This window comes from Strix aluco, chromosome 10 (genome assembly GCF_031877795.1).
Source record: "Strix aluco isolate bStrAlu1 chromosome 10, bStrAlu1.hap1, whole genome shotgun sequence".
Lineage (NCBI taxonomy): Eukaryota > Metazoa > Chordata > Aves > Strigiformes > Strigidae > Strix > Strix aluco.
The window spans coordinates 12,932,479-12,960,191 of record NC_133940.1 but is presented as its reverse complement, the minus strand read 5'-3'; the positions used below and the strand labels follow the sequence as shown (position 1 = coordinate 12,960,191).

Genomic DNA, 27,713 nt, shown 5'->3' with positions numbered 1-27,713 from the left:
CATCAGCATGTTATAGTGCCAATGCAGTGACTGATTGTTTTGCATTACTTTCATTCATTTGAGGTGACACTTGTTTATGCAATGTCAAAAACCACCTTTGAAATGTGTCAGAAATTAATCTAGAGCACTGAAGCCCTTCTAGAATCTTGCTATGATATGGTAAGTGGTTTGATAAGACAGACTTATCAAACTTTATTACCAGTTCACATCTTTAAGACAACTCCACTGTATCTCAAAATAACTGTTTACAAGACAGAGTGGAAGCAATTCAGGCAGTCTCTCTCCCCCTTGCAGTGATCACATCACATTCATTCCCTGTGACACCACCAGTTATATGGGAAGTATTTAACCACAATTTACTTACAACTAGGCTCCCATACTTGAGACAAGGCTCAATTCAGGCAAGTACCGAGCTGTGTATCTACACTGCATTGTAACTAAAAGAAATGCTGGGCACCTACTGTTTCCTCAAAGGAAAAAATTGTAAAACAATAGGAAATAATGGTGATAGAAACAAAGTACTGCACAGATATATTGAGCTCAGGCAGTGAGACTGGAAGTCAAAGCCGCATGGAAGCGGGAAAGCTCTGAGATGTCAACATGCATCTCTTGATGTTAGGACACTGTCTGGGCAGCCCAACACAGCCTGTTGCACTGAATGAACCACACAGGGTTGTTTTTTGGGTTGGGGATGGTTTTCATTCTGCTTGATCCAAGAATACATGTTTGGCCATTAACTAGCTGCTTGCTTGGATGGCAGCTATGTATGTTGGGAAAGCTATATCTGAATCACATCACTTCCACAGTCCAGCTGAGCATTTAGACAGCAACAACAATCATCTTAGTATACAGCTGTGCAAGTTATGAGGTGGGAAACCGTGCAAGTTCAGAGCACATCAGTGAGTGTCAACTACCTAGGAGCACAAAGTCCACAAAAAGTGGGAAAGCAACGCACACTCACTATGGTCTTAAATTCCCACTGAAGCATTACTAGCATAGCCATTATTATACAATCCACACCTTAGCTTGTCCACACTAACTAGTTAGTGTGGACAGACCTTGGCAGTAAATAGGAATCCTTTCTATTTTAATAGAATTTGTGTCTTTTCTGGTTTTTTACTCCCACATAGCTGGAGAAATTTGTGCCATCATTCCCTGTTCTTGAGAAAATAATGATATGAAATTCTGTACACCATCAGATGGACCAGTCATCTGACTCAATACCTGAAGTCGTTACAACAGCTAGGCATTCTGGTGCATGCCCACATTACGGTCAAAGAAAATAAGACATGAGCAAGAAACAAAAGCTATCATCCATAAGCTTCAGTTATCTGAAGCTGGGATGTGGCTCAGTGGTTTGTGTGTTTGTCTGCCAATAGAAAAAAAAAAGAGATATATTTACCTTTTCACCTTTTACTCCACTGCAATCACATTTGGATAAAGATGTACATCCATGGCAAGCCTTTAAAGAGATAAAAAAAAAATTAGATGTTTTTAATCACATAAGACTACATGAAGTCTTCAATACTATTACAAAAGTTAGTCTAAAATGTAAGCCTACAAAGTTTGTCATCTAGGCGTTACACACGTGTTCAAAGCAGATACAATTAACTGAAAGTTCAATCACCTATGCTTATACTTAAGTACATTACAGTTACAGATTCCCTGGAAATTTTAAACTTTTAAATTTATGCTTAAACACTATTCACTCTAGGGCAAGGTACAATGCAACACTCACAGCCAAAGGGGCCAGAGCTTCAATAAAACAGGCTCTTCAGCCCATGTCTCCACACTGAGAGGAGTTATGGTTCCCACCGGTAGATGTCAGGTTTTGCTCAAGAGTTTAACCAAGGCTGAAGCTTGTGAGCATATTTGTGATAGGTACTGAAAAAATACTTACTACACAATTAACTCTTCACCCCACAGCTCAGTTATTGAGGAAAGTTTTTAAAAAACACTACATTTCATCTAGCTGCAGCCACACTCCATTACAAAGCATGACAAGCCAGCTAGAACGGTCTCTAGCATTAGGGGAGTGACAGCCAGATATTAAGGGGTCAGTGAAGGGAGATATGGAATCTTGATGCACAAAGATGATGCAAGTTAGGTAACCTTTCCACACCACATTTGCTTAGTTTATATTCTTTCACCCCCACCTCAACATGGGATACTCATTAGAGCTCTGTGTTGATTTTGGAGATGAGCAGATGTATTTACAGAAGTAAATATACAGAATAAATGAAATTTTTTTGTAGAATGTCTCTACATGATACATATGGTCATCTATTTTCAAACCTCTTTACAGTTAAAAACCACAACCCACATTAGAAGATACACCACCTGAAATACTTCAGGGTTTAACTTGTTCTAAGAACAGGTGTGGCATTATAGTAAAAAATACAGAAAAGTTTGAAAATTTGGCGTCCTCCCCCCCAATAACCTACAGAGAACATTATGTACAAAGTTTCAGTCAAGCAGGAAACCAGTCAGTGTGTCAGATCTAAAGTACACCCCCACACTTGAATTCTAGTCTTTATTACTGCAGAGCATTTAGAGACATGACCCATCACCTACCTGGCATTAGGAATGTCCTGGCTCTTAGCCTAAACACACTACCAAGCATCAGACTGAAAACACAGAAGCAGCTTAATTCACCTGGAGCTACACAAACCGCAGATCAACCAAAGCATCCTGTAGCAAAAGGCAGAGCTTTAAGTACAGCAGTAGTGCTACACGACAGGACTAGGACATCTCTCCAAATCTTCCATTTGGCTTTTGTAATCAATTTCTTGATTTGATGTATACGAACTCAAAATTCTTGGTTAACAGTGGTTTATTGAGCCATTTCCTAAAGTGAAATTGAACCCTACTAGCCAGTTCAGGTTTTCAAAGATCAGACTCGACAAAGCCCTGAGTAACCTGGCCTGACCCCATAGCTGACCTTCTTTGGAGCAGGGTGTTTGGCTAGACACCCTTCTGATATCCTCCTTCAATCCATGGTGCCCTGTGAATTTGGTATCAGATCCTTTTCACTTTTAAAAGTGGATTTTAAAAAAGCAAGTTCCTTGTGAATCAGTTTTAGGATTAATCTTGTTAACAAAGCTTCATTTAAAAGGGATTAACCTTAGTTACATGCAATATTCCCTTGCCTCACAGTACAAGCCTAACACAAAGAAATAGCAAGTTACCCAGCTCACTGTGCAGCAGTGCTGGTTTCTTATTACAAGGATAGCATAGTGAGAGTTACATGAAAATCTTTGCTGCCTCCAAGGGGCAGGGGGAGAAAAAAAAGTAAATCAGTACTCATTAAAAACCACCAAAAGCTGTGCAGTTGTAAAACACACATAGGCTAAAATAATACACTGGAAAGCATGATCAAGATCCTACACAGCATAAGGAAGATTTATTTTTGACAGTGAAACTCGGAGTCTCTGCCCTCTGCTACTGTTTGTCTACAGTAAAACTGCAGAAAACTACATTGTTAGTGCTAACACATCTTCAACAGTGATCCTGTCAGCATCAAGACCACACAAACCAGATCCAATTAATAAAGGAAATGGAATCATGGAATAATTTGGTATGGAAGGAATCACTCAAAGCAGGGCAGCTTAGGGCAGGTTGCACAGGCCTCTGTCCAGTTGCAAGTTGACTAACTACAGTGGTGGAGATCCCACAGACTCTAGGCCCTTGATCTGGTGTCTGACTGCCTTCATGGTGAACCTTTTCCCCCCACCCTGAAATCTCACCAGAATTCCCTGTGTTGCAACTTGTATCTACTGCCTCTTACCCTATGCAGGATAAGAGGAGCCTGCCTCCACCCTTGCTATACCCTCCTAAATAGGAAGACAACAGCTATTAATATTCACTCCCCTCCCCTGAAGCCTTTTTCTCTCAAGTCTCAAGGCCCAGCACTTCCCCATAACACCCAGCATCTCAACTCTGGGTGTCCCAAAATAAAGCAAAGATAGAAGTGATCTTTAAGTCAGCTTGTTTGAATCAGGGACTTACTTTTGCTGATTTTGAAAGAGCTGACAAAGGACCACCTTTCCTGCATATGCTGGCAATAAATAATGGTGGATATGATGCTGGATGATAAAGTATATCCTTCCCAATTCTGTGGCCTTTAAAAAAAAAAAAAGCTTTTCATATCAGTCTAAATCTTCCTGTATAAAGTTTTTGAACAAAGTGCTTCTCTCCCTTATTCTATTTGTAGTTTATAGAAAAAAGGAAGTGCTTTGATTTAGTCAATATAGCTGTTTTTATTTAAACCTGTAACTGTCTTCCAAAGTAATTTATATTTTCAGACTGGATTCCTTACACTTTGAGTAGCGTCTTAACATATATAATTAGCCTGCCTTGAAGAGTCAGGTGTACTCACTGCATGCTTTTTGCCAGATAGGTTTTGGATATCCAGTTCAGAGGCATTATTTGCAGGAAGGGAACATGGTCTTTCCCAGACAGGAGTGAAGGGAAGCTAAAGAGTCTGTAATCAGAAAACTCTTCAAATACCCACTGTAATCAAGTGGTAGTAATTTTTGGCTTAAATCCTGGGAAGATCTATTCACCCACAAGCTTATCAAAAAGTATTCCCTCAGCGGAGTCACTTATCTTCCTGTACAAATGCTGTATTTGGCAGATTGTGTTTCTTATTTGCATCAACTTGTATCCCCACCAAATTAAGTTTTTGGGTGGGTTTTTTTTCTTTTTGATAGCTTGAAGAGAAAAAGCTCTGAGAATTCGTACTATATCAAGACCAATTCATGGCACTTATGGGTCATACTGCAGTATAGAACAAAAACCACATAAAGTAAAACACGTTGGCACAAAAAAAAGCTTAGTGACCTATTCTAAGTGAAAACTTTCTTGTTTAGACTTTTCAACAATCTCAAGGCCGTTTTTACTTGGGAAAGCTGGCACAAAAATTGTGCTACAGGAGAATACATACTGCATAACAAGCTAGTACAAGTTTGAAAGCCACTCAGCAGCTTTCACAGCTAGAGATTTCTGATGTCACAGATTTAATTCTGTATCTCCTATTGATGCAAAGAAAATCCAGGCTCCGTACTATGCATAGCAGCATATGGAATTTCTCCTGCATGTGAGCAATAAGGTATCTACACCTCAGTTAAACAAAGAAAGCAGATACAATGACTAAAACATTTCAAGCATTCAAAAATCTACATTAAGAGCAGGATTTAAATGGTTATGATCAGTAGTTTGCCCTTAGTAACAGCATAACCTTCACTAGTTCTGAAAGTTAGGTAACTTACTGGGTTTTCAGACACAGAAAATTAAATGACTCCAAACCTCAGTGGAGCTCTGATTTACACTCTGATTTACAGTTGGGGAACTGAACAAGTCATCTGCCTTGTCTTAGGCAGCCAGAAGCCTTCAGTAGTAGCTCAATTCCTAGCTCTGGCCAGCAGAACACATTGTCTTACATACAGGGAAGATGATAAAAAGATATTGGATGTAATAGTGAGTTGTGGCTTGATCTTAAGGAGCTGGTCACAGTCTTCATGCCTATAAAAATCTTTCAGCTTTCAACTACACAAAGGTGATAAGGAACTGAGGCAGCTTTTAAGAACAAGACAAACTGCTCAGATGTACTTCTTCCCTACTGTATTCCTGTTGCCTCCCCGCACTCCCCACCATGTACCTGTAAAGATGAACTCACTATCATTGCCATTTCCTTTACTGTGACTTTTGCATAGCAAGGCACAATCAAGGGCTCTAATTAATCTATTCAAGTTTAGCTAATCCTTTCATTGGATTTTCCTGACAGCTTCTACCCCATTGAATCCATGTGTGGAGAGCAAGTTCTTTTCATTAGTATATAAAAGGAGGGATAGTATTGGTTTACTGTTCAAAGGATAATTCTTCCAGAACAAGCTCAGTCTTTTGTGTCTTACATGGGCTGAGGAAAACTGCTTTATGCCACCAACAGAATGGGGTTTTTTTGTTTGTTTTTCAGTTTGAAGAAAATAAGTACACATTTGAAATCAAAGTCACTTCTTACTCTTGGCCACAGGTTTGATACAATCAGCTCGGTGAAATGAATAAGCTTAAGTTATCCTCAAAATTTGTTTTGGCTAGAAGCCTGCCTTATGTACTGGGCACATTTTCCTCATTTCTCATCAGGCCTAGAGATGTCAGTTGCAAGGCAATTCCAGCATATTCCACTCCCTTCCCACCTCCCAGCTGCCATTCGCAACACTATTGGATAAAATATTCCTGAAAAACACTAGGTAGATGAATGCTATTCCTGGAGAGAACAGCAACTTGGGGCTTCCTAGAACTGTGAAGGGAAAAGAGAAATCTCTTTTACTGATTACTAAGAGCAAGTTAATAAAAGTTATATATAGACGACTGCCTAATGGCTTCAGGTAGGTTAGCCTGACTTTATACCTTAGTCTGTCAGAATCAAAGTAACACAGCACAATTTAAGCAATACATTAGCTGCCTAACTAAAAAATTTAGATGGGAAGCTCAGTTGTGCTTCAGAAGTGATTTACCATTACATACACACAGCTGCAGGGAAACTAAACAGTTAATTGTGTGCATGAAGGGTGTACGGAATATCTAAAACCCCAAACTAAAGTATGCATTATACTTAAATAACGTGTAAGTACTTGAACGTATAGGAGTTTAACAATATTTTAATACTCTTTCCATGGGAAAGATTAGAGGGATGGGGAGGGAAGCCAGTCATTTACAGAGCTTGAAATTTACAAATGAGAAATTAATAATCAAGAGGAAGATGTGCAACTTCTCACAGAAGCACAGTAGGTGAATCAATAAGGTGCTTTTGCAAACTATCAGAAGAGTTCTGACATGACCTAAGTTGCTCAGAAATGAATTCTCAGTCCAGATACCAAACAGTTGGATAAGAGAAAGAAATAAGAAACAGTCTAAACATTTACAGGCTGAGCAATTTATTTACTCCAACATCCTCGTTATGTATTATTTTATCAGGAATCCAGAATTTCCTGTTTGATAACCCCTCTCATTTCTAGAAGAGCATAGTGACATTACAGAACCTACCTAGCAATGCAGTTCGTACTGACAGACTACATGCTTTTCTTAACAGCTCAGTTCTGGGCACAGCAAGAGGTCAAGTAAGAATCAAAAGCTGATTGTGTATAGCCACTGATTTTAAATGCTTATGGGGCCTGTAATGTATTAAGACTCCCATAGAGATTTGAGTGACCACGAAGCTTCAACATGCAACATCTGTTGGGATTAACATGCACACACCAGCTTCATAAACAGATGTTGTCCTGAAGGGAACCAGACAGTTATTTGACACCACAACATTGTAAGCTACCTCATCAGGTGAGAAAAATTCCCTCCAGCAGGGAAAAGATGCACAGAAATCACTGAAATAAATTCTGCCTAGGAGAAGCTGGCCTGAATTTTAAAGCAAATTTAAAACTCTGCAACACACTCTGATCACAGGAGCATAACTGAACTGTGGAACAATATTCCACAGTTTGTGAGGGAGGAGCAGAGAGCGAGCAGCAAAGACTAGAAAAAAATGTTAATAAGCACACAAGTCACACTATGAAGTGATTGCTGTTTCTGTCCTGCATTTGTACATTCCCATACTTTTTTCTAACTTCACTAGGATCAAGCCCTTGGATAGTTTGGTTTTACTAAGACTCCCATTCACTAGAATTGTCAAAGGAAGAACCAGTCTTAAAACCCATTCAAAAGCAATTCATCTTTGAGGGCTTCCATACAGCACAGTCCATCTCCCCTAACAGTTCTTGAACCTGAAACTTGCAATTCAATGCCGTACACTTTTTCACAGATACGAGTAACAGAAGTGCTTCTGCAAGGCTGATGTGTCATTCTACTACCTGCAGCAGGCTTAACTGTACAGCTACTCAGGCAATGAATTACTGTTATTCAAAGGTATAATCTCAACTTCAGGATGGACACATCATAGACTAAATACTTCAATCTTTATTTTTCCCTTTCCTTCCAAGTGTTATAAAAAACTAATACAAAGAGCACTTGCTCCTAATAGTAAGTTTCAGATTCATTATCAAGTGCCTCAGGTCTCTCCCTTCAGTATTTACCAGCATCACATGACCAGCTATTCTTGTTAGCAAGCTAATCAGGTAATAAAATTAACACAGTACGACTTTCTTTGAAGAGCAAAGAAGGAAAAAAAAAAGCTGAAGGAAACAGAGTTTTGCATTCTGATAGTCATATCAAACCACAAAGCCCAGTGCAAAAGAACTGCATGGACATCAAACCCCTCAAGTTCTTGCACAGCATGCATCACCCCCACCAGGTTTTTATTGCCGAAGAAGAAGGGTGAGAAGGGCTAGAAACAATGGAAGTGTTAATTAGGCTAAAATCCATGGTTTTGAAGTCTTCTAGTCCAGAAAACAACGAAATAGGATTTCAGAATTCACCAAGTCTGTCTCTAGACCACATATTTGGTAAAATAAACTTATTTCCTGGAATTCCTACAATATCTAGATTAGCTCAAATACATGCAACTTTACTGCTGAGAAGCAGTTTAACAGTGTTTTGTAGTTCATGAAACTGTGGAAACTGCAGATTCCAAAGTTGAATCACAATGTCTCATTATTTGCTCTTGGTCATTATTTAAGGCTGGTAGAAGAGTTCACAGTAGATACTGCAACTACTTATCGGACAACTGTGAAAGACCTATTTCTAGAATAAAGCTTACACACAGTGGACAAATCCTGCACCTCACATGGTTATTCTAGCTGCTACAGGAGTTGCCTAAATGCTACTAACATTACCCTCTGCATTCAAACATGACAGCTTACCAGACAGGAACATAAGAATGTTTTAACATTAGAGAAAAAGAGAGCATAAATATGGGATAATTCTATAAAGACTGACTCTGCTGTTAGAAATTCACTCTGATTAAAACCAGCAAATTCAACATACAAAAAAGCATCAGTTACAAGTGTCTTTGCCCTAGGAGAAAGACTACAGTACTCTTTCTGCCGTAACCATGCAAAAGTCATGAATTCAATCATTCATACCCCTATTTATAACAGAAAAAAAATTCAGCCTTTTGATTCCAAGCAGGCAAAGATTATTTTGGTGGTGGCCCTGAAGAACACACTCACATTTATTAGCTTGCCAACATCTGTGTAACAAAACACCTGCACAGTTATCTAGCTAAGGATTTACTGCTCATCCAGGTCAAAGATTTCACCATTTATCCTCAGCAAGTTGAGTTTCCTTTCACTTGCCTGGGCATGAATATAACCAAGAAACAAAAGGTTTTGTGGGGATTTGACAAGCAGAGTTAAAGCTGCTATTGTGAGTTCTAATGATGATTTCACATACATGCTCTTTAGGCTTACAAGAGTATGAGTCTGCAGATAACAGTTTATTAGTCAAATATCTGTGCGAAGTTAGCTATGGCAGCAAAGCCATCAGAGCTCCATAATCCCAATGGCCGTTCTTTTCTCACTGAGTATATATTTACGAGCAACAACATTTCTAAAGTAGAGTCTGAATTAAAAGAATATTACATACGTTTTTACGTAATGGTTTCCTTCAGTCTACCTAGCTAAAAATACTAAGAGAACAAGTTTCATGGTCTAAAATGTAAGAGTCAAAACACATTTGCAGAAGTTCTTGACCAACTTTTTTTTTTTTAAGGGAACTTCTGACATGTAATTTAACCTGTTATACCTTGAGGCACTATCTATCTTTGAAGTCTGAACAATACCAGATCTGTTCAGACTTGCAGAGGAAGCCCTTAGCTGTAGTAGCCACAGAGTTCTGGCCACTGTGAATGAGAACACAACAGAAGCAGGTTAAAAACCAGATTTTGAGACACCTGATGGATAAACAACCCTTCTTTTTCCTCCTAAGGGGCAGCACTAGGTTGTTTGCTATTTAAATACCCGAATAGCTTATATTATAGCAATAACATGAAACATAACTAAGAGACCCACTAAATCTAGTTACCACACCCCAAATGAATATTCTGATTATACAGAAAGTTTATGGAGCAATAAATTTTCTCTTAGAATACAGTTACTATAATTTAGTCAGAATTAAACGGCCACTTTTTAAAAAGCAAAAATATAAGCAAGAGAACGTTGACATAACTGCTTTCAGAATATGCAAAACTTCAAGCAAGTATTTCTATGTTAAAAAACTGTTCACAAGAAATAGAGATGTTTTCTAAAGAGGATTGATTTTTTCACCTGTACTCTGTACTAAAATAATATAGCATTTTACTCTTTTAAACTGAACTAATTATAGCTTTTTAACACACAGCTTCCTGTAAAGGTTATTTTTCACAGCAATTTCTAGTTAAAATAAAAGTAATATTTGTAGCACTAGATTTTTCCTTACACCAGTTGACATAGTCTAACCACAACTTTCAGACTCAGAGTCTCTTTACTGAATTCACACCCAAAAGCTTAACTTTCATTCATCCCCAAACTGCAACTATTTGCCCATAAAGATTTCTCCCTATAAACCTGAGAGCAACACAGGGAACAATTTCTCTCTCCTTTCCTGGAAGCTCCTAAGAAAAGTTCGGAAGCAAGATCTATAGAAGCACTCACCTACAGATTTTGTCAGGTCGAGTGACCTGCCATGCAGCAGCTGCTACTGCTGCACAAAAGACTCAGTTGGCAAACAAGAGGAGTAGAAGGGCAGGCTATTCAAATGCCTGAACTGCTGATCAGGGTTTCTAGAAAAGAAAAAAAAAAAAAAAGGGGGAAGGACTCATCCCTAGCAAGCCCCAGAGACGCTGCAAGTCAGCAGGAAGCAGCTTACACAGAAACAGTTTTTAGCCTCCTAGAAGTTAGGGGTTCCCACCTCCCTTTTTTAATAACTAAGCTGAAAGCAACAAGCAAGTACGCAGAGAAGTTATCCCCCCAGAACAGGAGGTATCGCAGCCTGACAGAATCTTTCTGTATCTGATTCCTGAACCAGAGGAGAGTAAGTGCAAGACCCAAGCTGGGCATCCAGTCGACAGCAATCCCAGATCTTGCCCCCTTACTCCATACTTGGCCACCACAGAACCTTTAAGCAGGCAGTACAGGAACAGTTAGCCCTTGCAACTCCTAGTAGCTCATTTTGTACAAAGCTTTTCATCTTTAAAAATGGTTGTTGCCACTCTGCTTTAATGACTGTTGCCAGCATTGCACTCAACTCTACGCAAGGAAAAGAACATGGGCAGTTCTCACCACTTCTGAAAACTCTTACATTTCTGTGCCCAAAGGATGGGCTTCAGTGTATTTTCCTGTGTGGGACACAGAGAAAATATCATCAATCTCCACTGCCCTTCTCCCAAGCCTTTCAAAGCTAAAATTGTAGAGACCTGAGAAGCCAAGTACTTTTACTCTTGTCCTAATGAACACAAATTCCCAAACAGCTACACATTATGCCATATAAATTTGCAAAAATTTCCTTTAATAGCAGCTCAGGTCAAGTACTACCTTTATGCTGCCATCCAGAGGCAGCATCTTAAAAAGCATCTATGTGTAGATTTGGCAAGTACACGTCCTGGTAAACAGTGCAAGCAAAGAACACTAAAAACAAAATATAAACTACCCGGTGGTCTTCTCAGCCCACTTTGTCTCCAAGTTCAGGAACTGACAGATGCCAAACACCACCCTTCCCTCTTCAGCAGGCAGTGCAGCACCTGCATGAACCTCAAAATAGCTATCATTAACAGAGAACAAAGTAACTCTGGTTGGCTTTTCAGTTTTGGAATGAGAGGCTTTGGGGATGGACAAGTTTTATACCACCTCTGTAGGCAGCCTACACTTCACTACTGCTCATTTCAGTTCTAAATGCTGAACTCAGAATGCAAGCCATCTTCTAGCTTTTAAACAGACTATAGGCAAATTCCTTGAACAAGTACCTAACAAATTAAAGGAATGGTTAAGCATGTCTCCATCTTTGCCTGTCCAGTTACACATTTCTGCAACTAACACTAGCACTGACACACAAGCATTAAGTACCTGACATTCAGTCAGTGGCAGTATACAATAAGCCACTTTGCTTTTCAGGAAGTCTGTTTTACTTGAATTTTACACACAAGTCTCTAATCACTAGCCTCTGGAGGCTTCCTGATTTTTTCCAGCTGCAAATAAGAAGTGCCATATGGTACTCATTACAGGTTAAGATTTACTAGTCATTCAGGACCTTTCCCAAGTGACAGGTGTTAGATGTTGCCACTTTCTATAACCATATCCAAATGTAACACAAACCTAGACCTAACTGTCAGCTAGGCTTGTAAGTCTCAGATATGCTTGCAAGCCAAGTATTATACAGTCATAACACCAGTCATTCTGGCAGTCTGTTTGCAATACTTTTCTGGTTAAGGAAATGGAATAAAGATACAGGCTCCAGACTAATTCCCCAGAAAATGTCCTGTTCCTCACCTTTATGCATGTAACAGAGGAAGCTTCAACTCCTGAGTCCTGTTAACGGATGTCAGTCATTTGTCACTGACAACTCCACCTTCATGTGTCAAGTGCATGAAGCAGACCACACAAGAACAGACCACTTCTTCCTCTAAGAAAGGAGAGGCTAAATAGAACAGCATTTCAGATTAATCCAACCCTGCTGTGGTCTATTTTGAGACTACTGAAAGCACTAAATTAATACCAAAGATTAAGCAAGTATACATGCTAAAAAGAATAGAGGCTGTGCACAGTGATATTGCATTGAGATGTTATCTAAAGAAGTACACACCCTCTTAACTGTCAGAACAAGACCTAACTCACTTAAGGCTTGGTGGGTGTCTGGGGGATTTTTTGCAGTGGAGGTGATTATCAACTCCATTCTCCTTCAGTTCTTGGACCAAGTATCATAGCTCCAAGGTTCTTCTGGTTAAAGCTGTTTTATCATTTGTTTATGCCTGTAGCATCAGGCACTCTGTGTGCACATTTTAATACCTGAAGACAGCAGTATGGGCAGCGCTTTCTCTGTAATGCTCGACACTAATAAAAAGCTCCTCTCCAGCCTCAGGTAATCAAAGCTGGAAAAGTAAGTGGCACTGAACAGGAACAAGTTAAACATGGAAGCAATGAAGACAAAGCAATTGCCCTAACCCTGTAAGTCAGAGGCACTTCCAAAAGAATAGAGCATCAGGACTTGATGAGTTGGGAGGACCTTTCTGCTTTTATCCACATGGGTTCAGAAATCTCTAAAGCTGATAAAAGTTGGATATTTAGTGGGAGCTTTCAGACATCTGTTCAGGAACTCACATGCTTAACTTCAGCAGATAAAGAGTAGCCCTCAGTGTTAGCCTCTCAAGTTCATTTACTAATGTACTGGCTATGTGCTAGCAATAGCTCAGGGTCTCCTTAGAGCACCTGTCACTTCAAGTGAGGTGCTTCATGGCAAGGTGCACCTTGCTATAGAAAAAGTGACCTTATAGTGATATGGAGGATCACAACAGTAATTTCCCACAGACTATTTCACAGGGACAAAGCAAAAGAGGGCCTGAATATATTTTATTGCCTTTAAAATGCTGGAAGAGACAGCTTCAGGCTAGTGCTAATACATCATTCTATCTAACACACAGATCTTGGAGTTAGATACTCAAACGTGATTAGAAGAAATAGATTTCATTTCCTTACACTAGAGAAATTACATCTAGAGGCTATACATTACATTATCCTGAGAATCATTACATTTGGTTTGCACTGATTGTCACGAAAGAGAAAGCATGCCCTGGGAACTAAGTCACACTTGTCAGAGACTTGCTACATTAAAAAAAATTTTGAATCCACGCCAAAGAACTAGCTAAAAGGACCATAGATAAGATCTTTACAAAAAGCATTGAAAAAACAACAAGTTTTTGAAGTATTAACATTGTATCAGTAGTAGGAAAGGCAAAATAAATCTGATCAGTACTAGAGGAATGAGTGCAGAGGGAAAGACACGTTATATTTTTGTTTCAAACAGAAACTGATGTCTAAGCCTTTATAATAATCTCTTCTGTATTTTGTCTCTATTGCCCCCCCAACCATAAAAAGATACATTTTTAAGAAACAGTCAATGGAGTATTCCTCCTGAGAGGTTCAGTATTAAAAACATTTCAGTAGAATGTGATGAGTATATTAAAAAAAAATGTACCAGACAGTGCTTTAGTAAAGGCACAGCTTAAAATGTGTAACCCAAATATCACCTCTTCCAAAACAGAGGAACACCATCCACTTAAAACTTGTGAGCAGGCTGTCACTTCCAATGGATGTTGTATAAATAGTTGAGTACTATTTGTTTTGGGAAGGGAGGAAGCCTTCAGCAGCAGCATTCATTAAGCTTCTTCTTGCTTTGACACACTAAAAGTTTAGTTATTGTTTTCTCCAACAACTGATTTTATTCACATTCACTCTCTGGAGGTTACTCAGTAGCAAGTTAACAATATCTAACCTCAATTATCTCATTAAGGTGATTCTCTGACCAGATCTGAGGATGTCAGTAACCTGTCTTCCTTGAAACATTGCACTAAAATACTGTCAGTTTTAAAAAGTGGGAGTGGGCAGGGAGGGAGTACACATGGGTCCAACACTCTAGCACTATCAGTGAGGAGATCCATTCATAGGAAATAGCCCTCAAGTTTTAATAAAACTCAAGATGCAGTTCAGTCTGAAGCTTGGCAGGAGTAAGAAACAGCCCCTGGCACTTGAACACATTCCAAGAAAGCCACTTTCTCTAAGGGTAAGTACTCCCTGAGGCACCCTGTTTTAGGGAGTATATCAACTCCCACAAGTGCTATTTGGAGCTGCAGTAACCAGTAGGTTGACTACAAGCACTCAATACAAAGCATTTCCACAAAGTTTTAACTATATTCCTACAGCAAGCAAGGTTTGGAACAGAAGATACTGTTGCAACGTCCCTTCCATCTGCAACTATCAGAAGAACAAACAGAACTGAGGACAGCTCTACCCTGAGCCAGAAGTCACCTAACAGCCTCTGTTTTTCTATGATTCTACAATAACAGTTTTTCTATGATTCTACAATAACCTTGGAATTTTACCACTTTTTAATTTTGTTATCTACATGTAAGTATTTAGAGTGTTAAATGCTGCTATGGTTTTTGGTGGGTTAACTTTGGCAGGATGCTAGGTGTCCACTAAGGTGCTCTATTCACTCCCCTCCTCAGCTGGACAGGGGAGAGAAAAGAGAATAAAAGGCTCACAGGTTGAGATAAGGACAAGGAGAGATCACTCAGAAATTACTGTCACAAGCAAAATAGACTTGACTCAGGGAAATTACTTTATTGATGATCAAAAGTCAGAGTAATGAGAAATAAAAAAACAAGTCTTAAATGCACCTTCCCCCCACTCCTCCCTTCTTCACATGCTCAACTTCGCTCCCAATTTCATTCCCTCCTCCCCCCAGGTGGCACAGGGGGATGGGGAATGGGGGTCATGGTCAGTTCACCACACATTGTCTACTGTTCCTTTCTCCCCAGGGGGAGGGCTCCTCACAGTCTCCCCCTGCTTCAGCATGGGCTCCTCTCTCCACAGGTCCACAGACCCTGCCAGGAGCCTGCTCAGTGTGGGCTCTCCACAGGGTCACAGACCCCTTCAGGCACATCCCCCTGCTCCGGCATGGGGTTCCCCCGGGCTGCAGGTGGGTGCCTGCTCCCCCGTGGAGCTCCCTGGGTGCAGGGCACAGCTACCTCACCATGGGCTGCACCACGGGCTGCAGGGGAACCTCTGCTCCGGCGCCTGGAGCACCTCCTCCTCCCCCTCCTTCACTCACTTGGGCTCTGCAGGGTTGTTTCACATATTCTCACTCCTCTCTCCCATCTGCTGTTGTGCAGCATTTTTGCCTTCTTAAATCTGTTATCCCAGAGTTGGTACCACCATCACTGATGGGCTTGGCCTTGGCCAACAGCGGGTCCGTCTTGGAGCCAGCTGGCATTGGCTCTGTCGGACACGGGGGAAGCTTCTGGCAGCTTCTCACAGAGCCACCCCTGTAGTCCCCCACTACTAAAACCTTGTCATGCAAACCCAATGCAGTTTTCTATCCTTACTCTTTCCCATCAAGCACAGAAGACAGTAAAGTTACTAAGAGCCTCCAGTTCTGCAAAGCTGGATAGAATACAGAATCAGTACCAAAAGAACTACCAAGGCACAAATGTAGCTCACATTTCAGATATCAAGTATGTCAAACATTTGATCAGTATCTGTTATCACAGCATGAAACATGAAGTTAAATGCTCAGTCTGAAGTAGAGCGCCAAAAAAGCTAGAGAAATTTGTCTGAAGATTACAGCATTTTGAATATATGCACTGGTTTGGACAGGAGTTTTCTTCTAGGAGACAGCATGACAGTGTTTTGAGGAACTGAAGCTGCTTAGGCAGCACATTTATGATGATCAATGAAAAGTACTGTTCATGTGCAGCAAAATCTTACATGACTGAAGAAAATTTTTTCCAGATTTCATTATCAGTTTGTAATGATTAGCATTCAGAAATTCATCTTTACACTTCAAACATCCACTTTCTGTATTTGCCCTCTGAACCCTTTTAGCAACTAGTGATAATACAGTACTTATTTGATTTCAGGATCAGTGTTTGGTAACTTAAGTTTGTCTCTCTGGTACACTCCTGAACAACACTAAAAAGCTAACGGCTTCCTCCTTATTTCAAATAATCTTGTACCAAAATTATCAGCATACTCCTTTCTGCCATCAAGACAAAAGAGTCACTGAAAAGCTTTTAATGACGTTTAGGACAACACACAGAGCAATCCATCATCTTACTGATGTTAAACACATTTGCTTAGTCCAGCTGTTTGAAAAGAAAACACCACCTAAATAATACTATTTCCATCACTGCCATGACTGGCTGTGCTGTTCCCTCCACAATTACTTCTGTAGTATATTAGCAATTTACAGTTCTTTAAAGAGACCTGTTTGATTTTTCTCACTCTTAGGTACAGTATGCTGAGTTCTAAAAATACACATTTTCTGAGCATGACTAGACCTGTCAACAAGCATTTTCTCATTCAAGCCTAAAGTTAAGGAATTTTCTAGGTTCATGTAGGATACAAAAATTCATACTTTAGATGTAGATGTTTTAACACTTTGTTACTACTATTGCTTTAAGAGTTTGAAAGCTTTTAGAACAGAAAAGATTTCAAGATGTTTGTGCGTGTGCACGCATGTGTGGAGGAGTGTCACCACTTATATTGCCAAGAAGTTTACATAAGCATTCTGGATCAGAAACTAAATGACACTACATACACACTTTTCCTTCAGTCAAAAATACAAAAAACCCCCACCCACACAAAGATCAACTTATGTATTGATGTTTTCACTGTTTGCCTGGGCAGACTCTGGGCACAGGCTTCTAGAGATTTTCATGACACTACTTTTCCCCATTAAGAAAGGACCAAATTAATATTGGAAGTTAAGCTATCAAAACAAGAGACACTCGAGCCTTGCCACTTGTTATCCTCTCTAGATTTTCTCCTTGTTGTTTTAAATATTTAATGACTTAAGAATTAAAAAAAGTAATGGTTTTGAAGAAACCTCAAGGTTTTGTCCTCATGTCTGACTACACAGTAACTGGATGAAGAGACACAAGTAGTCAAATATAAATTCTCATTTTTCAGCCTGGTGAAGAAGTCTCCCTTCCCTTCTGAACACCTTTGCCCTTTAAGGTTCAATATACAAAAGAAGTGTTCTTAAACTAATTGAGAATAAGTATTTTCTCTGATTAAGTCAATTCATATTGTCTGTATGACTGCTAGAAGTTACTTTGTCTTTCAGAAACAATGGCTTCTGCTGTCATTCTGTATAACAAGTTGGTTCAAAGAAAGTTGACTCAAGAAAAATCACTGCTCCATAAAAAGGATTATTTTTAAAAGGTTTTTAAACTAAGTTCATAAGCTCCTTTACCCAAACATTGTTTTGCAGTGGCATTTCTTGTCAGGAAATCAAATTTTCAGGGAGATGAAGGCTTGTCTAGCCTTGCCTGCAGGTCATGTTAGTTTTCTTTGCTTTAAGTAAGGCCATTTAATTGTGGTTTTTAATAATTGCCACTTTAATTCAAGGTGTAGAAAGAGTGCAGTTCATTGCCTAGGGTGGTCATTTTCTTCCTCTGTCAGACACCTGCAGGATTTAAGTGCATAAAGAAAAAGGTTTGCTTCTGAAGAACCAGTGCTGTATTTAGTAGACACAGACTGATACCAGATATTCTCTTCATTAACCATCAATACATTTCTTCCTTAATGAAGGAACATTAGCCTTCATTGCTAACAAGGTTAAGACAAAAAATAACCAAACGCAAGAGTTAAATTAATGGTTGCTTAAGCCTGACAGCTTTATGTAAGTAATAACTAATCTTGTTATATTTTCACCCAGAATGCAGGAGTTGAGAGGCTGGGAACCCAAATGGACAGTAATAAAATTAATTATTCTGAATATACTCTAAACTTTTGACATTTTTCAGAATACTGGAGAAATACCAAGTCCAGTACATATCAAAAGCATCACTCTTAATTTCCTTGCTTGATTGAAAAAAAAATAGGAAAAGGACAAGAGTATGACTACCAGGAAAACAGCAAAGAAAACAGTATTTAGGATAGAGGTGAAGTATATGGACTCATAACATTTTTCTACACATGGAGATGAGCAATACTGCCACAAAGTGTTTAATGTAAAGTTAATTTGTTTAGCAACAAGTAGTTATTAAAACAGTAGGACCCATAAGCCCATGGTTGAATGAAAAAAATGCATCTGGCACTGGTCTTAAGTAGTCCTGGATTCCAAGTCACCATTTTTGCATTACTGTTTATACTAGTATATGAATTAAGCATAAGTGACATCTTTCTAGGTTAAGACAGAAAAGTAGAAAACTCCTACTGTAAGAACAGCATGAAGCAGTTGATAACAGGGGAAAAAATGATCGCCAGCTTATGGCATCATAGGCAAGCAACAAAACCAGCACCCTGCTCACAGGAGTTTCAGAGGCTCTTAAGCAGGCAAAGTAACAGGGTAGAAAGAGATGGCCTTCCCAGATCAGAAGCTGGGAATGAAAGGAACACCACCAGTTGATCCAAACACCTTACTAATGACTTGAAACATCATTCAAAACCCATCATTGTTATCAAGTGCTCAGGGATTTTTCTTAAGTTTTGAGCTGCAAGAGAAACTTGGTTATCTTATTTCCCCCTGTTCACAGAAAAATCCAAATTGCACTCTACTATATTAAATACAACATACCAATTCATACTACCAGTGCACATGTTTATGTATAAGAAACCTAATTTGTATTTGAGAAGGTGCTACAAGACATAGAGAAGGCTTTGACTTCCCAGCCATATAACTACCAGTTACAGATAGCACATGGGTAACTGAAGTTATAAAATGTAACATGTTACATCTTTGACACAATCTACAAGCTTCTGCCCTTCCACTCGACGCTGCCAGTCCTCTAAGGTACTTGAAGTTCCTGGAAGACTAAGTAGAAACAGGGCTCTGACAGTGCACCCCCCCCACCGCTGATATTCAGAGCTCATGGCCTCTCAGTACAAACGTTGGCAAGTTGCTTCACTTTAGCACTATGGTTGCCAAATAAAGCCAAATTTTATGTTTGGCACATTAAGGTTCGTCTATTTTTGTCTAGCCCAGTAACCACACAAAAAGGCAGTTAGTCAAACTGGAAATTAAGCTAGAAAGGAAAAGTCTGTGTAGTTCTGCTTAACTTTCTATATAAAAGTACTAAAACAATATTGTAAGTTATGTCACTTACAGCAGTAGTTCCTAAAACACTGAGCTGAAGGGTCGCTATCAAGCTCTACCTTTCTCATGAACTGCTCTACAGGTGCCATTCCAATATAGCTCTGCTGATTACTTGCCATGGCTCTCAAGGGAGTCTGTGAAACCATCAGCAGCATCTTACCTTAACCTTGTGCAAGAGGCCCAAACAGACCAGTCAGTCTCCATATTCTTCTACCTGAGCCAATAAGGTGATCTCACCTACCAGAACTACATCTCCAAATACTACCCAAGGAGGTGAGAGACACAACTGTTACAGTAGAGTTGTACAGAGATGGAAGTCTCGGTTTCATACCAGTGAAGTATTTTAACACAAACCAAGGATTTCCTCCATGCTCACCGTTCCTTCTAGAGAAGGGGTGTCTACAACTTACAGACATCTCAGCTACAACTAAGGGTTCTCAAAGTCCGAATTCCAAAAGCATCCAAATTCCCCAAGAAGCACTACAGCATAAGTACCTTTCTCTAAATTAATGGTGTGGTTTAAAACTAAGGTTTATCTTGATAACAACTGAATACAGTCCTAGAATAAATACACTGTCCAACACGTTTAATATATTTCAGCAGAAAGTCCTGACAGATACAGATGCTGGCAAAAAGACTTAGTAGCCTATTTTCAGCCAGGGAATTAAACAGAGCTTTGCTTATCTCAGGGAAAGCTAAGAGGAGGGAAGGCAGGGCTTTCAGCAGAGCTGCAGTAGCAAAGCTTATGTAGCATAAGGTGGAGTCATCTCAGACTACAGTAGGACAGTTTTGCAGGTCTGACTATATGCCTCAACAAAAAGAATCATTTCGTAGGTAATAGCTATTTTACTTTTGGTTCCAGTTTAAGTGCATTGCACACAGATGCCTTTTACAGTGCCAGGAGCAAGAAGAGATTGAAACTCATATCTGACATTTTAAGACACTGTAGAGATTAGGTAGAAGAAACAAAATACAGATGAGACTAAATATTTTCCTTTTCCTCCAAATTGGAGGCGACAAAGAGAGAAATCCAACAACAGAGCTGCAATAACTAAGAGCCCTGAAGGCTGTCGCCTTCAAGTCAGCCAAAATCCATAGCTTTAGAGTTCCTCTCTGACTCCTAAAACACACACTTAGGTGGAAAAAAACCTCATTGTCAATATTGCCACTGCAATTTATTTTCTTTTGTTACATTATAACAAAATAATACACATATAAACACACACTGCATAAGACACCCTCCACAAAAGGAGGATACAAAATTAAAATTCTGAATGCTGTTGTGCTGACAGCTTGAGACAGCTTCTTGACTAGTTGCAACAACAACAAAAAAGCATTTAAGGAAATATGAACCTTCCAACTCACAATTTAACAATTATTATTAGTTTTTGACTACAGGATATGTAAGTTGTCTTAACAGAAAGTACACCTTGAGCATGACTGTATTTTTGTGTAATTTTAGATTTACAGGACAATTCAGGCTGGAAGGGGCCTCAGGAGGTTGAGTCCAGCCTCCCACTCAAATCATGGCAATAGAGATGCAGAGTTTCATAAGCAAGAGTCACACAATATCAGTCTTTTCCAAGCAGACTAAAGGTATGTCTATTAATACATTACAGTTTAAGCATCATGCCTTTTGGAGAGGGACAAAAGCATTAACAAGTTGAAGTTAAATGTTTAATTTGCAATATTGCTTTGCAATTATCTAATTGCCCAATATCTATCTCCTAGAATTAAGGTCACATTCCCCCAGTTTTTGCTTCTTGCATATCCTTACAAGTTCTCCAAGAAAGACTTGAAACAATTGCAAAGCCGTTTTTTAAAGCAAGGATTAGAATTAATTTTATAACAGGACCCTTTCCTCTTCAGCTCAGCTATGCTTATTCTGTTGATAATTTCACATTACATTGAAGCTTTTCCTCCACGTACCACACACTGAGCGATTACATAACCAGGATGCTCGGCACATTTCCTTTTTCAGAAGCTGCGCTGTACCCATGATATTTCATAAGGTTTAATTGCATTGCTAACCTTTCACAGGAGGGTGAAGGATGCTGCTTGAGGATCCTTAAAATGGTGCCAGCACTATATCTTTTGAACAAGTTTTATTTTAGGTACCCTTGAGAAGAGATGGTTTACAGCATAGAAAAGTCTGCAGTCAGCCAAACACTGCGTATAGCAAGAACTTAAAAGCATCCCAGTGGTTTGAAACATTACTGAGTCCATACAGCTTTATGAAACAAGTAAAAAGTGTCTTCATTCAAAGCAATTTGTCTGGTATTATCATTACTGGCAGAGGCTGCTTTCCATTTCACACGCTTGCGCAATACTATTCCTAGAACGTATAAGTGAGTGTTATCTAGAGATCTTGTTATGTGGTGATATCAGTGAAGAATTCACACAAATCGATGCAATTAGAGAAGGAAGCATTTTAATTTACATGAATGAAAGTAAAAATACACAATACGTCTTTGCTGTATGTGCGGAACAGATGCCTTACCGCACATTGCCCCAGATAGAAAACACACATATTAGATTTGTTGGGATGTTCTTACCGATTTCAGTTGTTTTGTAATATAGAAGAGTTTCCACATGTTCTAGTAAAACCAACAGCAACTAACTGCATTACAGTAAGCATTGTTGCTTATTCACAGTAGAAAAAGACCACTATGTAAATTACATTTATCATTAAATAAATTAACACTTTGTCGTAGGAAAACTTCCCTTTCTACTTTAAAAAAGGGTGACTTAGATAATTGCTTTCAGTGAGTAAATTCATTCATTCATGACCAGGAAAATGAAAGGCTAGGAGTTTCCACTGAACTATCAGTCTATTTCCATTATGTAGAAAAACTGAATAAGATACATAATGATTTTGTATGCATAGCTGCAAAAGATCCTATTATGGTCCAAATGACTTAGATTCGGTTTCAGTGAGAATTCCTTTGATTTGTTTGTATTTTAGTATGTGTCAGAACACACCTTGAGATACAACATTTACTATATATCTTTAACTAAAAGTCATGAAAGGTCAAAAGCAAAACACATGGCAAATGACAAGTTGCAAGCAGGAGAGCTTGAGTCTTGATGTTATGAAACAGTCTTGTGCATGACTAATCAAGACACATCCACGGAATTTCAGGATGAAATCTTTTTGAATCCTAAAAGCCAGCAACCATTTCTTTCTGCTTTTACAGACGTAGCTTTCATAACTAGAAAGAGCCACAGCCAGTTATGAAATGGGAAATAATAACAACCACCACCACTAACATGGTAAAATAGTTAGGACAAGAGAAACACAGATGACTATCATTTATAAATAACCATATTAATCAAGTACATTGTAATTAATGGCATGGTAGCATGTATTTATATGCACAGTAACCTCCGAAAGGAAAAAAAATATCAACTAAACTGAGAGAGCATTCTTAAATAATACACTATTTTCTTAAACACAAACAATAGCCATCTTGCCAGCCTGCTCTATCATATTTGAACAACCATTCTCATCCCTACACTTTCAGTCAAAGTAGAGTTATAACGAAAGGCAAAGAAAAGACGTTGAAGAGTTACTTAATTTTTAATAACTTTTGGGTTGACAAAGCATTTACACTCTAAAAACCTAGGCCTTAACTAAGAAGGAAACTTCTTTCATTATAAACCAATAGACAGTCACTAACTTCAAGTGAGTTTTAGATTAGCACAAATCAAGAATCTAATCCATCTATGTTCTTTAATTAAAGACATTTCCCAGTCACAACTTGCAATCACTTTTCTGTAACACAGTGCAAGTGTAAGCCTGCTAGGAGAGGAAAAAAATTCTGCTTATAGGAAGAGCTAATTGACTTATATACATGTTTGTAGATTTATATTAAAACCACCAGGGCAGTTAAGCAATAATATTGTCCCTTAACATACATTATAAGTACTCATACCCTCTGATGAAAGCATACAACAAATAAACACCTTTAAGTGTAACTTGAAATCACTGATGACACCATTTTCCACCTCATTCATTCTCCGACTCTAAAGCAAGACCGTTCTCAGATTTTCAGTTACTTTTACACTGTTCATCAGTAGTTACATGCTTCATTGTACGTCAACAATGAGTCTGCATAAGAGCGCATAGTATGATCCATATACTACTCACTCAGTTTAGGCGATGGGCTATGGAAACCCAGCAATAAAATCTGAACAATGAATTCCATCCTTACTGGATTATGAAGTTTGGGCATTTTTTTTTTTTTAGTCATTGTGATTTCCCTATGATGTCCACAGTGGCAGATGACTCTCAACTATATTGTCACCTTGTAACTGATCACATAGCCATGTATGCTATTTGAACAATCTGGAGCAAAGAAGGTATGACTCTTGCATTTGAAATGTGTGTATTATGGGGGCGAATAGCAATTTCAGGTATTATTTTACTAAAGACACCAGAATGACTTGAACTCATCCCACCAGATTTATCCTGTTGGGGGTGGGGGCAGGGGGGGATTCTGACACAAGGTCCCAAAACAAAATTCACAGAAGAGACAGTGTGTAGCAAGCATACTGCTAGTGTTAATTCAACCCTTTCTGACAAGGAGAAAAATAAAATGCTGATTCTCATTAATAAGGATCAGCATCATTTAGTGTTATCACAGGAGATTCAAGGACATTAGAACACCAAAGAATCGAGAAACCATTAGACCTTTATGACAAAATGTCAGTGGGACTTAGGTAGATTGGAACAGATGTGTCTCCTTCCCCCACCCCCACTAGCCCTTGGGTGTTCAGTTAAGCTGTGGGGCAGTAAATCCCCAGGGGGACTCATCCTAAAAGGGAGGCTGTAGCACAAGACAGTGTTAAGAATGAGGAATCCCACCATTGTCTTTTCTCCTTTCTTAATTTCTCCCAAGTGCTGCCTACAGGGTCACCCCAGCACAGGCCCCTTCCCAGACCCCACAGATTCTCACCAATCCCACACACAACACTCTGCTTGGGTGCTTTCCTAAAGAAAGGGGCCACGTTTATGCACACAAACCTCCCCATCTTCAACCCCTACCTGCTACAACAGTGAAGTTCTGTAGGTGGGACTGACCGGATCCTCCTTTGAGGGTGAAAGTTATGGGGGGTACCTGGGGTGAGGTGGTACTTAACAGAGCAGCAGAACTAGTATTAAAGACCACATGGAGAGGAGCAGTTCTCCAAGTCAGTAAGCACTGGTGGCACACTAGTATCACTTACACTTGGGTACACACCTGGGCACGGTGAGAAGGAAGGGTAGAAAAGGAAGGGCGTATATTATAGCTGGTCTTTGCTTTTTGGAAGGGCAGATGAAAGGTCCACAAAGTTTCACTGCAAAGGAATGCACTTCAAAGGAGAGTTCAAGACAAATAAGATTTTGTCAGCTCTAACTACAAAACTGGAGGGGGGGAAGTAGCAGAAAGGTATTCTACACCCATTACCATAAGATATTATGATTTTGCAGCTAGAGAGTAATCCTAAACAAGAGAAACCTGGATTCATTTTCCCTTGCAAGGAAACTTTTAAAAAACGTTAACAGCCAAAAGAAGGGATTGTAAAAATCTGAAGTTAGCCCATGATAAAGTAGGAGCCTTTTAGTTAGTTTCACCACTTGTTAACAGCTGAAGGTATTAGTCAAGTGCCTTGAAACGGGAAGCTAGTGATCACCTCTCCCTCCTCTCAGTTTCAAGGCCTAGCCACTCCAGGGAAACTGGGATAGCATCCCTCTCCCGAAGAGAGAAAACGAAATTCTCCTCCAGGCCACCTACTGTGCACCCTCTGCAACACTGCACGCATCTACCATCGCCGCTAGCATCTCAACTGGGGTTTTAAGCAAGCAGAAATACAACTCTCAGGAACAGCAAGTCACAGTCTGAGGCGCAGTCCTCCGGCAAACCATGCCCGCAAGCCTCCAACTCCCCGCCACGTCCAGGTGTGACTTACAGATGCAGGTGAAAGCTCACTGGCAGGAGCTCAGGCACCTCTTCACGAAGGTCCTTTAGGGAAGAGGCGGGGGGGGGGGGATTTTTTTCTTCTTTTGTCCCGGAGGAACAGCGGGTTCAGAGCACACACAAAGCTCGCCGGGCTTCCCCCGCTTCTCACTCGCGCTCCCGCCAGCAAACCCAGACGTGTCCCCGGGGACAGCCGGTCCAACACCGGCCGCGCCGCGGAGCAGCCCCAAGCACCGGAGGGCAGCGAGGCCAGAGACCCCCCCCGCCATCCCCGTGGCGGAGGGCGCCGCCGGGCTCCTGTCAGGGACCGCGGCCCGCTGCGCCCCCTCAGCCCCAGCACAGCCCGTGGCCACCGGGGAGCCCCCCCCGGCCACTCCATTTCTGAAGAGGGCTCAAAAGCTCCCCCCTCTCCCGCCCCGGGGCTCCGCACTGCCGCCGCGCTCGGCGGGGACAGCGGCGCCGGGCAGCGCCTGAGGAGAACAAGGAGGGCGCCCCGCACTCACCGCCGCCGCCGCCTCCTCCGGCCCCCAGCACCCCAGCAGCAGCACCAGGCAGCCGGCAGCCAGGCTGCGGCTCCACCGCCGCGGCTCCATCCTGCCCGCTCAGGAGCTCCGGAGCTGGCCCTGCGGCGCGGGCATAGCCCGGCGGGGCAGCGCGGCTCCCTCCAGGCGGCTCCCGCCGGCCGCCCCGACGCCAGCGCCCGCCCCTCTGCCGCACTCGCCCGCTTCTCTCGGCTCAAGTCCTCCCGGGACTACTTGCCCCACAGTATTCATCCGCACCGTGGGCGGGCGGGAGGGTGGCCGGCGGCGGAGGGTGCGCGCGTGTGGGGACGGGCGCGCTGCCACCCCGCTCTGAAGGGGCTACGACTCCCCGCCGCCGCCCTTCTCCCGGGCGCCGGGGTTTTGTCGGCTCGAAGGGCGGGCGCCTGCCTCTCCCCGCCCCGCACCTCCACCGGGCGGGCGGCAGCTGCTGGACCCCGGACTATTTTCTCCAGCGGAAGCGCCTCGGTGTGTGAGGGCAGGGGGAGCTGTTGGCAGTGCCGGTCGCACCTCGGGAGGGGCGGGCGGTGGGGCGTGGGGCTGCGCGGGGCGCCCGCCGCGGCTCGCCCGGTTCAGCCCCGTCCCGCCCGGCTCCGCTCAGGTGCGACGCCTCGGCGAAGACCGCGCAAACTTTCTGCCCGGGCACGCTCCAGCACGGCGCGCACCGGCGTGGGGAGCGGAAGGCGGCGGGCGCTCTGCAGTGGCCGGGGAGCCGCGGGGCAGCGGCGGGGAGCGAGCGGGGACCGACCCCGAGCGGGCAGCGCCGGCGCGGCCAGCCCGGCCGCCCCCCCCAGGGCGAGGCACCCTCGGGCCGCCGTCGTAGCGGGGCGGGAGCGGGGAGGGGGGGAAGGAGGTGAGCGGCGGCCGCGCAGGGGGCCCTCCCGCCCTGAGTGCGGGCGGCGGGCCCTCCTCTTCCTCCGGCGGCGCGGAGCCGGCGCCCGCGCGGGCGCAGCGGCGCGTAACCGGGCTGCGTCCTCTCCGCCTTCCCGGCAGCTGCCTGAAGCATGGGCCGCGGCTGCGCCCCTGCCCCGCCGGCCGCGGGGCGCGCAGGGTGAGTGCGAGGCGCGGCGGCCCCCTCCCCGCGGTGCCCCGCCGTGCCCCGGGGCTGACTCTGTCCCTTTGCCTCCTCGCAGGGCGCTGGTGCTGGTGCTCCTCTGCCTGGGCGCGGAGCTGGCGAGCGCGGTAAGTGTGCCGGTCCCGGCCGCGCCGGTGCCTCGCTGGGGGTGGACGTGCCTGCTCAGACCTGCCGGGGTTTGGGCATCCCTCGGCCAGGAAACAGGCACCTCCCCACCCCCCTCAGAAAGAGACGGGGACTTCCAGGCTTTTTTAATTGCCGTACACCTCTGGCTCCGAAGTTCCTTTGTGCCTTTAGTCTGCTTAACTTTGACGAGTTTTTGCAAAGTAGGCTGCGGTGAAAGACCGTCTGTGTCCAGTGTAACAGCTTTCTGTGTCTGAAAGGATGATCGATAGCTCTCTC

The 27,713-nt window shown here is 42.0% G+C and overlaps 2 protein-coding genes across 2 annotated transcripts in view; one reads left to right on the top strand and one right to left on the bottom strand.

Moving 5' to 3' along the window:
• COL4A5 (collagen type IV alpha 5 chain) overlaps nt 1-26,421 on the bottom strand; it is an 85,482-nt gene extending 59,061 nt beyond the window's left edge. The window contains exons 1-2 of the mRNA XM_074835297.1: nt 26,201-26,421; nt 1,403-1,462 (exon numbers count right to left, since the gene is read on the bottom strand). Coding sequence (XP_074691398.1) covers nt 1,403-1,462; nt 26,201-26,290 — 150 coding nt within the window. The 5' untranslated portion in view covers nt 26,291-26,421. The remainder of the gene's footprint in view (nt 1-1,402; nt 1,463-26,200) is intronic.
• A 689-nt stretch (nt 26,422-27,110) lies between these two features.
• Nucleotides 27,111-27,713, top strand: part of COL4A6 (collagen type IV alpha 6 chain) — a 136,165-nt gene continuing 135,562 nt past the window's right edge. The window contains exons 1-2 of the mRNA XM_074835294.1: nt 27,111-27,287; nt 27,370-27,418. Coding sequence (XP_074691395.1) covers nt 27,241-27,287; nt 27,370-27,418 — 96 coding nt within the window. The 5' untranslated portion in view covers nt 27,111-27,240. The remainder of the gene's footprint in view (nt 27,288-27,369; nt 27,419-27,713) is intronic.